The following is a 12,295-nucleotide window of genomic DNA, read 5'->3' as shown; positions in this document are numbered from 1 at the left end:
AAAGATTAAATACATAACACACAACTCAAAAAAAGGATATAAAAATACAAACCAATAAAAAGTATGGCCAGTAAGAGGGTTGGTTGATAGTCACATTCTCTAAACTCTGAATGAAGACCACAAGTGTCCAAAAGTAGCAGCCAATTCGAGATGAGAAGGGAATATGAGGTCTTACCTCTTAAAAAGCAATCAACCTTAGAGGATCACTGTTCAAAAACAGCCAGCCAATAGATAGTCAACAACTGTAAAGGATATGGCAGGTAAAGGGTTTCTCTGATGACTCTGTGGTAAAGAGGCCCCTGCCAATGCAGGGTACTGGGATTCGCTCCCTGGGTCAGGAAGATCCCTGGAGGAGGAAATGGCACCCCACTCCATACTCTTGCCTGGAGAATCCCATGGACAGAGGAGCCTGGCGGGCTACAGTCCATGGGGTCACAGAGAACCGGACATGACTGAGCAACTATAAACAACACGGCAAATAAAAGCACCACCCAGATGAGGAAGTGTGATGAAAGATAGCAATGTGCTGAACTTTTGTGAAAGAAGAGCGACAACCCCCAGGAATACAGCTACAGCTATGGGTGCTCAGGGCACTGAGGAGACCTCTCCCCAGGACCAGAAGCAGTCCTGGAGCCGCCGGGAGCAAGAAGCACCCACCTCAATGATCTCCGTCTGTGCGTGCTTCGTCCAGAATGCCTGGGGCGGGGTGGTCACGCTCACTGCCACAAAGCTATTTGGTTTTCGATCTAGTGATGGAGTATGCAGCTCACTGCAGGCTGCAAAATTAAAATAGAATAGAAATAAAATAAAGTAGAAATGGTTCTTAAAAATCAGACTTAAGTTAGTTCTCTGTTCCAAACACACCCAAAGAAGGTAAAAGAAGTAAAACTCACACAACGGAATGAGATGATCACTCTTGACTGCTGTTACAGGGAGGAGACTTTTTAAATTAGAAACGATCCCTTCTCATTCCTCCCAGCCTTCCCGGCCCCCAGGACAGCCATGCCATAACTGCCAATGGAAGGCTCTCTTCATCCACAGAATGGATGACACAGGAAAGGTCTGACCCATGAAGTCTGACCTTAATAACTAATTGGAACTAGGCAGCCACAGAGTCTGTGAAATCGAGACCCAGCTACACACGCCGGCATCCAGGGCTGCTGCACTCCTAAGCTCACAGTATCCCTGGGTCTGTATGTGACATATGTTGGACGCTAATTAAAATTCTATTGCAAAATAAAGCTTTTTTTCTTTTTAAATCATGCTCATTCATTTTCCTTATAAGACTCATATCAAATGTGAGATTACTAAACATGTGGCTTTTTAGAACTAGAGACACTTCACAGAACTGTTTGTTAGAAAATGTATTGCACTAAGCATTTTGAAATAGATTGTAAGACTCAGATAAAGTGAAAGTGAAGTCGCTCAGTCGTGTCCGACTCTTTGCGACCCCATAGACTGTAGGCTACCAGGCTCTTCCATCCATGGGATTTTCCAGGCAAGAGTACTGGAGTGGGGTGCCATTTCCTTCTCCAGAGGATCTTCCCGACCCAGGGATTGAACCCAGGTCTCCCACACTGTAGGCAGACGCTTTACTGTCTGAGCCACCGGGGAAGCCTTAGTCAATCACAGAAGGGACCCACAAGAAATTGATCATACTTCTTTGAATCTAACATGCCATCTATTGTAAAATGCATTATGAAAGAAAAATGGCCCATTGCCATTAAGCTATGATATGCCATTAACTGTAAGACACTTTCTGATCAAAGAGATACTAAAAGATGAGAAAGATATCCACCTTGTGACTGATGAAATATACAGTAAATCAAAGTCCAACACTCATAACAAGAACTGGCTTTTCTGGAGAGGCAATGAACATGCCCCAGAGTGCTGAAGGCCTCTGCTGAATTCCCAGAGTCCTGAAACAACTGATTGTTTTTATTTTAAATTTGAAATTTTTTATAGAATTATAAAAGTTACTTCCCATTTAGTTATTACAAAATATTGGCTGTATTTCCCATGCTGTGCAATATACCCTTGAGCCCATCTCAATCTGTACCTCTCAATCCCCTAGCCCTATATGCCCCTTCCTTGCCCTCTCCACTAGAAACCACCAGTTTGTTCTCCATATCTGAGTCTACTTTTCTGTTATCTTCACTAGTTTGTTGTATTTTTTAGATTCCATATATGTGGTATCATACAGTATTTATCTTTCTCTGACTTATTTCACTTAGCATAATGTCCTCCAAGTCTATCCATGTTGCTGCAAAGGACAAAATTTCATCTGTTTTTTTACAGCTGAGTAATATTCCATTGTTTATATTTCTCTATGTGTGTGTTTGTCTATATACTCACATCTATAATATGTACATATACACACATACAACAAATACATACACACACCCTCCACATCTTCATCCATTCATCTGTTGATGGGCACTTAGGTTGTTTCAGCATCTTGGCAACTGAAATCATTGATCTGGACCATTTTTTCATTGTCTTTATGGAGGAGAGGATTTTTAGAGGTCTTTACTCCTGTTCTCGTCATTCTCATTTATTTTTCAAATGCTCACTGGTGATTTAAAAGTCATAAACTGATTTTTACTTCTGCAAATTAATTTACTTCTGGAAACTGATCTCTTTGTAATATGTTCTCATACATTTTTATGGATTTTCGTTACTTATTAGATGTAATAAGACACAAAGAGCCTAGGTTTTCATTCAATGAGCTTTGACAATCATACACACTCACAAAACAAGATGACTTTCTCTATCAGACAAGAAAGTTCCCCCTGCCACTTCCCAGTCAATTCCCCTGCCTGTGCAATTCCCCTTTCTGATTTTTACCATTTTTGTCCATTCTTGAATTTCTTGAACATAAATGGAATGTTTTTAAGAGTCATCTGTATTGTTTATATACTGATAATTCATTCTTTTTAAAAACTGATGAATTATATTCCATTGAATGAATATACCAAGATTTACTTACCAGTCACTGTATGTTAATAGACAGTTGGGTTGTTTGCAGTTTTGAACCGTTTTAAATAAAGGTGCTATAGACATTCCTGGAGAAGGCGATGGCACCCCACTCCAGTCCTCTTGCCTGGAAAATCCCATGGATGGAGGAGCCTGGTAGGCTACAGTCCATGGGGTCGCAAAGAGTCGGACACGACTGAGCAACTTCACTTTTCCTTTTCACTTTCATGCACTGGAGAAGGAAATGGCAACCCACTCCAGTGTTCTTGCCTGGAGAATCCCAGGGATGGGGGAGCCTGGTGGGCTGCCGTCTATAGGGTCGCACAGAGTCGGACACGACGACTGAAGTGACTTAGCAGCAGCAGCCATTCTCACTCACATCTTCTTGTGAACATGTTTTCTTTTGCATAAGCACTTGGGAGGTTCCAGGTTACAGCAGAGAAGAATATGCTTAGCTTTGTAAGAAGCTGACAGATTTCTAAAGTGGCTGCATCGCTTTATAATCTCACCACAATTTACCAGAGTTCCAGCTGCTCTGAATCCCACCAACATTTGGTGGGGTTAGCCTTTATCTTAGTTGTTCTAAAGAATGTGTTTTCATTTGCACTTCTGCGATGACTAATGACGTTAAGCATCTTTTCACCATGTGTTTGTTCATTTTTATAACTTCTTTTTTCAAGAGTCTGCTCAAGTCTTTTGCTTATTTCTAAATTGATTTTTTTTACTGTCAATTTGTAAGCATCTTATCCTAGATCTGTCCTTTGTTGGGTATATATGAATATTTTTCTCCAGTTTGTAGTTTATTTATTCATTTTCTTAAAGATTTCTAGAGTATTTTATTTTAGATTTTTAATTTTAGGGACTAGCAGGCAGAAAAACGTTCTTCCCCTCAAAAAATGCCCACATTCTAATCCCAGGAACTTTTGAAAATATTATAATACAGACAAAAAAGACTTCGTAGATGTAACTAAGGTCATGGAATCTTGACATGGAAAGATTACTACAGATTATCTGGATGAGCTTAATCTAATCATATGAGCTCCTAGAAGTACAAGAGGAAGATGGAAGGGTGAGTTACAAAGACGTGAATTAAAACAAGACTGGGGAAGCTCTAAGCATGAAAGGCACTCAACCTGCCATTGCTGGCTGTGGAGAGAGAGGCAGGGGCCACAACCACAGAATGTGAGTGGCTGTTATAAGCGGAGAACAGGCCTCGACGGGGAGCTAGCGAAGAAAGAGGGGCCTCAGTCCTCAAACCACAAGGAATTCATTCTGCCAACAACTTGAATGAATAAGGAGCCACCTTCAACCCTCGAGTCCCCAGGAAGGACCGCGGCCATGCTGATGCTTTGACTTTGGTGTTTATAAGATTAAGTAAAGACCTGGCTGAGCCCTTTGGTTTCTGACTGAAGGGAACTGTAAGATAATAAATTTGGCTTGTTTTAAGGTCTTACATTGTGGTAATTTGTTACAGCAGCAATAGAAAACTAAAGCATATAGTACTTTCTGCCCAGTAATCAATCTTTGCGTAACCCGAAGCTGTGGTTGTGAGCTCTCCAGTTTCTTTTCTTCCAGAAACTTTAAGGTCTTTTCTCTTTTTGAAACACAGTGCTATTATTTCTGTTTGGCTGTGCGGGTCTCTGTTGCCGTGCAGGCTTTTCTCCAGTTGTGGAGCACAGGCGTCCCACTGAGGGGGCTTCCCCTGTTGCAGAGCGGGGGCTCCAGGCATGTAGGCTTCGGCAGCTGCAGCCCCTGGCCTGCAGAGCCCAGGCTCAGTAGCTGTGGTGGATGCGCTTAGCTGCCCCCCGTCTGTGAGGTCTTCCTAGACGAGGGCCTGGCCCCATGGCTCCTGCACTGGCAGGTGGATTCTTCACCACTGAGGCTCCAGGGAAGCCCCTGTTGTCTTCTTCAATTCTGTTCTACTTCTTCTATGATGTCTGCCTCCACATCAGAGATATGACTGTTCCACTGTTCTCCGGCCTTTAAGCTACACCCCGCGGAGACCCTGGTCTGGTCTCTCTCGGCCTGCCCTCTCATCATGTGAGGCTAGAACACCTGGGTCTCTCAAAGCCCAGTGATGGCAAGTAGACTGAGATACAGCAAGTGGTCCGAGGCTGGAAAGACTGATGTCAGCTTAAGGGCTGATGGGCCAACTGCCACTCTCAGAAAATACCTCCCTACAAGTGACCTTGTCCCTATCCAACCTAAATCTCACCCAAGGTTTAATCCCTAGCTCAGTTCCATGACTTCCATGAAGCTTCCTCTCAGTGGCCCACAGTCCCATCTCCTGCTCATCACCTACGTAACTCCTCTGGCATATTTCCAGAGAAACCACTAACCCCTGATGTGTATGCGGTGTCTTTCCAACCAGAGTATCTGTGGTCCCAGCTGAATAAATGCTACTGAGGTAAACTGGTGCCTATCATTTGACTCAGCAATTCTATATCCTATTATTTATCCCAAGGAGAGAAGCAATAAAGTATGTGGAAGACCCGGGTACAAGGACATTCACTGTTGGTGTTCACGACGGCAAGCTGAAAAGACCAACGTGCCCAGCAACAGGAGACTGGTTAAAATAAACACGGCATAGTTACACAGCAGACTCTATGCAGGCATCTAAAACGATGAGGTGGCAGACCCACGCAGGCTAAAACGAAAGGATGCCAGTTATCTTCTGCTACATGAAAAAACCACATTAAGAACACTGGGATGATGGACCTTCCCTAGCGGTACACGGTTGGGACTTTGCCTTCCAACACAGGGTCAGGGAGCTAGGAGTCCCACAGGCCTCACGGCCAAAAAGCCAACACACAGAAAACAGAAGGAATTAACAAATTAAAGACTTTCCAAAATGACTTTTAAAAAACACCAGGATGACAGTTCTGTAAATAATTCCATTGCCTCCACAACCAGAAAATCATTAACAATTTCTGTATAGCATTGTGTGGGTGTAAAAACATACCTGCAAGGATGCACACCAAGACGCTGACTGTGGGCCTCTCTGATAGGGTTTTCTTTCCCTCCAACATTTTCTCTAATAAAGGTTTTTAAATGAGTGCTTTTCAGTTTTAAATTCTGTTCTTAAGATAAAATATTTGACCATCCAATTATCGGGCTCCTACTCCTCACCTTCTGTTTTGTGTGTGTGTATAGTAAAATTCATTTAACATAAAATTCTCCCTCACCTTTTTAAGCTGTTTCGTCCTCCATCTGTCTAATTAATATGACTATATTATTGCCCTTGACTTGTCAGACTCAGAAATGTCCTGATTTCTAGATTTCTATTATAGGGTGAAGATTTTTATCTCCATTATATCAACTCTCATTCTCTATCTATAGTCAGGTTAACTCAATGTTTTCGTTGCATCCATGTCCTACATTATTAGAGCTAAGCAAATACTACTCATTAAAGGGTTTCTTTGACTTCTCTCCTGCGTTGGGCTCTGTTTCCTGGATCTTCCTTTGCCTCAGTTAGTCCCTCTTGTGGATCGTTTTATTTGTTTGTTTCTGGCTGGGCTGGGTCTTCCTTGCTGTGCCGGCTTTTTCTTGGGTTGCAGCAAGCGGGGGCTACTCTCTAGCTGGGTTGTGGGGGTTTCTCACTTGCAGCGGCTTCTCTTACTGCGGAGCACAGGCTCTAGGGCACGCGCGCTTCAGCAGTCGTCATGCATGGGCTTAGTTACTGCACAACACAGGCGTTCTTCCTGGACTGGCGATCGAGCCTGTGTCCCCTGCATTGGCAGGAGGACTCTTAACCATGGGACGAGCAGGGAAGCCCAAGTTCTGTTGTTTCTAATCTTTTTTCTTCTTTCATGTTGGGAGCCTTCCAGCAATCTATCCTTTCACTTTGCTTTGTATCACCTTTGAGGAATAACTTGTATGTGAAACACATCCACTTTAAGCGTGGCACTCAGTTCTGATCAGCGCACACACTCCTAGACCCACCACTGCCGTCCAGACAGGGAGCATCTCCGTTGCCCCAAAGGGCTCCCTGCCCTCGCCTCACTCCCAGGTAAGCATTAACCTGTGCTCTCTCACTACAGACTTGTCCTTCTGACTTTCACGAAAATGGAATTACACAATACCCGGCCTCCTGTTACGGCTTCTTTCACTTTTCACAGTGCTTCTGAGACGCACCCAGGGGTCTATCAGGCATTTGGTCCTTTTCTCAGCTGAGCAGCCGTCCTCTGTATGCACGTGACATAGTTAACCTTCCAGCTGATGGACACTGTCTCCAGTGCTGGTTATTACAAATAAGACTGCGATCAACACACACACACCCGTCCTTGTGAGACATTCAGTTCTAAGAAGGCGGTCTCAGGAGGCTGCGGGGCATGCTGGCCTAGGCAGGCTCCCTGACAGTAACCGGGTGGCCAGCTGACTGCTTTGGCTGGGTTCCAAAGGCCAGCATTTCTGCATCTCTGTGGAGGACTGAGTTTACTTTCACCAGAGACAGCCTCCAGCCTTGAGGAGAAGCCAGGCAGAATTAGGATGGGAAAAAGGAGGGTGGAGAGGGCGAGCTGGGCACGCCTCACTCAGCAGCCTTTCAGGGACAGGACGAGGCGAGGAATACCAGCGAGTGTTGGGCCCTGGAGAAGAAGCTCCTGTGGGTGAGCCCACAGTGAGCCATGCTACCTGACTCTGGGCACGCTCTCACTGAGGCTCATGAGCGGGGAGCACGCGGGCGTCAGCGCCCCTGCTTGTGGAGCAAGGATCTGAGCGCCAGAGAGCAACACCACAGAGAGAGCAACGTGGCCCTGAGCCCCATGTCCTCACCCCTCCTGCCTCTCCCCAGCGAGGCTGACTTTGCATCTCTAGGGGCCCCCTCCCACCCGCTCCCCACCACCAGCCTGGACGGAGCACACGCAGAGGAGACGGGCGTCCCATGCCAGGCAGCTGAGGTCCCCTCCCTCGCGCAGGAGGCTCCCACCAGCCTCTCGGCCTCCCCTTCTCAGAAGCACTTCCGCAGCCGTGGTGGCAGCGACAAGGTCTCTGTACAAACTTCTGCCAGTTGTGATGCTTTTGAGTTTTAAGCTACATGTATATTAACACAAAAAATTAAAGACACCTACCTAAGCTGAATTCTAAAATGGGCTCATCTGGATCTTGTACATTTCCTGGATAAAAGAGAAATGACAGAAAAAAATCAGCCTTAATCAACTTTTCCCAGGTTTCCAATTTGAGGCAAAAAGCCCAATCACCAGTGGTGACGCAGTAGGCATACATCAAACCACAAGCTCTACATTTTGGGCTCACAGTGATGTTTTGATATGTCAGTTACTCCTCAATAAAACGGGATGGGGGGGACCCGACACTCTGCCTCCTCCCAAACGGTTACATGAGATGATCTGAGATTCCTAGGAAGTCACGGACCCCGAGACTAAATCCCCTTCCCCTGGGCCTGCACATCCACAATGCGACGGGCTTTTACTATGGTCTGGGCACCTCTCACACAGGCACTGTGGACACTCCCACAGTACCTACTGGCCAGTGAGCCCTGGAGGTGCCCACACAACCTGGAAAATCCCCGACAGGCAGGTTCCAGGGCATGCAAGTCCCAGGAAGAGGGCTGACTTTCCCTATTCCAGTTCAAACGGGGCTGCCAGGCCCTGCAGCCCCCGGCACCACCACAGCGACGGCCCACAGGCAGCCTGATGAGGCTCACCTGCCAGAGAGAGGCCCAGCATGTCGCCTGCCACGTCGATGGTGGAAGCCCGCTGCACCGCACGGGCCCTGGCGCCATGGCGAGGGCTGTGCTCTCTCGCTGCCATGATGGCATTGGTGAGGATGACTTCCTGTTCCCGGGTCAGACCACGCCTGAGTCCCCAGAAGCCCCGTCACCACGCCCTCGTCCCCTAAGGCGGCAGCTGTCCTGGGAAACAGGAACAAACACTGGTTTAAACAAACACAAAAACTCACAGAGACACACTGTGGCCTCACGCAGAGAGCATGTGACTTACACGGGCAAGATTCAGTGACGCCAGGGTCCCCGGCAGGTGAGGAGGGGAGAGTCTGACGATCCAGGTCCTGTCTAATCACCTCCTCTGCTCTCATCCACAGGACTCCATAAAGAGAGCACGGTATCTTCCCCAGAGATGACCACATTAAACGATGGCTCAAACAAAATCATAAACTATGGCTGGGGTGGGCTTTATTATGATTTCCCATTGACGAATCTCAGAGGAGCTTTAAAATGATAAATCAGCTCACTGCCAGCTCTCTCCAAAGGATAAGCGGTGTGGGAAGAGAGAGGTCTGCCGCCCACTGGCCAAAACAGGACAGCAGAACCTGGGGACCAAAGGCACGTCTCCAGCCTTGTTCTCTGCCCCTCAGGGCCACAGGAACGCCAGCTGTGTCACTCGGGCTTTCTTTCCCATAAGGCACAACCATCTGCGCCTCAGTGGACAGTGCTGTGCTTCAGGCACAGGGTCTCGGGACAAGGAGCCACCCAGATGCTCCGGCCAGCACGGAGCTCATGCGCTACTCTGAGAGGTGGCGTACTCGGCGAGGAATGGGTTTCAAATTCTTCCAACTCTTTATGCTGCCATTCCTGCTATCTCTAGCAGGAACCAACCTTTAGAAGTTCAAATAATTAGACCAGGCAATAAGGCTGGTTTACAATATCCCCTCAGAGAGTGGAAGAAGACAGAGGAGGAGTAAGTCGGGGAGACCGCCTGCCTCCCCACAAATACATCAGTAACTCATCAAAATATGGACCAGCTCCTACAGAGCAACTTCTAAATGACAGCAGAAGACTCCAGGCCTCAAAAAAGAAATCAAAGCAAAATTGTAAAGCAATCATCAATTAAAACTAAATAAATATAATTTTTTAAAAATCCCCTCAAAGGTGCCCATATATCCAGACACCCTGTCTTCTCAAAGGGTGTCAACACCTTTGCATCTGAAGGGCCTGATTTCCCGCTCTTGGGTTAATTCACCCGGCAACTTACTGGACATGTTTGTCCTTGGGCCAGTAGAGACACGTGGCATCTCTTCACAGAAGCACATCCAAATCCATCATCTAAAAATAGAAAAGTATAAACTTAACAAGCTGAGCAGACATGAAGTTCTCGGGAATGCTTATTATAACATGTACATTATTATTTTCATGCCTAAAAATGGGGGGAAGCCCAGCGCTACTATACGTTCTTTTGTGCCCCACACACCAATCTAAACTTTTAACTCAAAAACAGATGTTTTGCTCAAAGCCCCAAAGAATGAGAAACAGTGCTCATTCCTTTCCCCTCTCCTGTGGTGATCAGGGGAAGGGGGGCGCCAGCCCTGGAGGGCCTGCTGGGGAGCTGGGATGTGGCTCAGGAAAAGGAGGAGATAAGAGGCTGAGCCCCAGGCTTCCTGCTACAAACGTCAGGCTCTGGGAGAAGCTGGGCACCTCGGAGGCTCTGCTTTCTGGTGACTAAGACGAGGGGGGCTGTACCCACCTGTCAGGGCGGCAGTAAGAAACACACGCGTGAGGACGGGAGCAGGCACTGAAAACACGGCTCCCAGCCCAGCGCGGCTGCCCGGCCCTGCGAGCCTCCAGAGCACAACACTCGGGCCCCAGCGCAGCGCAGCTCAGTCGTGTCTGACCCTTAGCATGGACTGCAGCCCACCGGGCTCCTCCGTCCATGGGATTTTCCAGGCAAGAGTACTGGAGTGGGGTGCCATTGCCTTCTCTGTAAGTACACCTAGAGTTATCTAAAGTAGACTTCCCTGGTGGCTCAGATGGTTAAGCGTCTGTCTACAATGTGGGAGACTCGGGTTCGATCCCTGGGTCAGGAAGATCCCCTGGGGAAGGAAATGGCAATCCACTCTAGTACTATTGCCTGGAAAATCCCATGGACAGAGGAGCCTGGTAGGCTACAGCCCATGGGGTCGCAAAGAGTCAGACACAACTGAGTGACTTTACCTAGGCTCCTTAAAGAGGTTTTGCTTGTTCTTCTAATGAGAATATGCTTCGCTCACTGACCTAGAGGAAACTTGACAGAGTTCTCCTACACTACTGATAACATCCTGGAAAGGTCTGAATACTCTAAAAAGCAATCTGACATTATTTATCAATATCTGTCAACAATACAAAATTCTCACCAAGGGTCCAGAGATGCTTATCGTTTGTAATGATAAATACAGGAAGCAATCTAAATGCCCAGCTACAGGTAAGTGCATTTGGGAACATCTGTAAGACACACTACTATCTGGCTGCTAAAATGATTTAAATGATTAATAAAGGCAACATACACACAAAAAGTCCTTCAACCTCATTAGTCATCAGGAAAATATTAACTGTAACCATGAGATACCTCTGTGCACCCAGCAGAACAGCTAAACTGGAAGAGTAAGGCAGTACCAAGTGCTGACAAGGATGTGGAATAAATGGGGCCCTGGCACACTGCTGGGGCAGTGTAAGGTGGTACAGCCGTACCCACGCTGAAGATATATAACTCAGAGTGCAACTGCTCACAGAAACGCACACTTAGGTTCCCCAAGAAGCGTGTAAAGAACACTTAAAGCAGTAACATTTATAATATTCAAAAACTAGAGGGACTTCCCGGTGGTGCAGTGGTTAGGAATCCACCTGCCACTGCAGAGGATGCGGGTTCGATCCCCGGCCCGGGAAGATTCCACGTGCCGCGGGGCAACTAAGCCTGCGCACAACTAGAATCCACGTACGCAATGAAGACCCCATGTGTCCCAACTGAGACCTGACACAGATAAATTAATCAAAAGTAAAGAATATGGATGTTTCTATATCCAAAAAAAAAAAACCAGAAACAATCCAAGTGTCCATCAACAGCGGAATAGACAAAACCACACAGACGACCCTTAGGAACAATGCCAAGGGGGAAAGCCAGACGCATGAGAGCACGTTCCAGGCAACGCCATGGCTGTGAAGTTCCGGCCCTGGGTGGGCGAGCACGGGGTGTGGGAAGTCGGGACGGTGGTGTTAGTGTCTCTGAGGGGCAGAACTGGCCAAGGAGGGCGTGAGAGGCTGGAGGGGGTACCCTCTGGAGTGTTCCATCTCCTGCTGGGTGGTTCTTTGAGTGGATTCACTGAGGGAAAAATTCACTGAGCTGTTTGTGAATGGTCTTTACACCCAATAAAAAGGCTGATCCCTTTAATGACTGTAAAAGTGTTCACGTCAGCTCTGCACCTTGTGTGTTTTTCATGGGATGTTCTACCTGTGCTCTGGCTAAAGACATTTAAAAAGAAGGGCCCAGAGGGACAGAGCCAGTCAGGGACCACATGTTAGCGATGGCCATGTCTGGGGGCGTGCCAGAAGCATTTTCTTTCTCAGCTTACTGCCACCCTCCCGAATCACTGAGAA

At 47.0% G+C, this 12,295-nt stretch overlaps 1 protein-coding gene across 17 annotated transcripts in view; it reads right to left on the bottom strand.

The window, feature by feature from the left end:
* INPP4A (inositol polyphosphate-4-phosphatase type I A) overlaps positions 1–12,295 on the bottom strand; it is a 120,750-nt gene that overhangs the window by 42,985 nt on the left and 65,470 nt on the right. For 10 of the 17 annotated variants that reach the window (XM_040267621.1, XM_040267631.1, XM_040267635.1 and 7 more), the window contains exons 2-5: positions 9,924–9,994; positions 8,639–8,845; positions 8,046–8,090; positions 658–776 (exon numbers count right to left, since the gene is read on the bottom strand). In XM_040267621.1, the coding sequence (XP_040123555.1) occupies positions 658–776; positions 8,046–8,090; positions 8,639–8,744 (270 nt within the window). In that variant the 5' untranslated portion in view covers positions 8,745–8,845; positions 9,924–9,994. Of the gene's footprint in view, positions 1–657; positions 777–8,045; positions 8,607–8,638; positions 8,846–9,923; positions 9,995–12,295 lie in introns of those variants that run through there. The other 7 variants (XM_040267620.1, XM_040267630.1, XM_040267623.1 and 4 more) reach the window with 4 other exon arrangements.

Source organism: Oryx dammah, unplaced genomic scaffold, assembly GCF_014754425.2.
Source record: "Oryx dammah isolate SB20612 unplaced genomic scaffold, SCBI_Odam_1.1 HiC_scaffold_25, whole genome shotgun sequence".
Classification (NCBI taxonomy): Eukaryota; Metazoa; Chordata; class Mammalia; order Artiodactyla; family Bovidae; genus Oryx; species Oryx dammah.
Note: the sequence above shows the minus strand (reverse complement) of the source record. Positions and strands in the feature narration are given on the sequence as shown.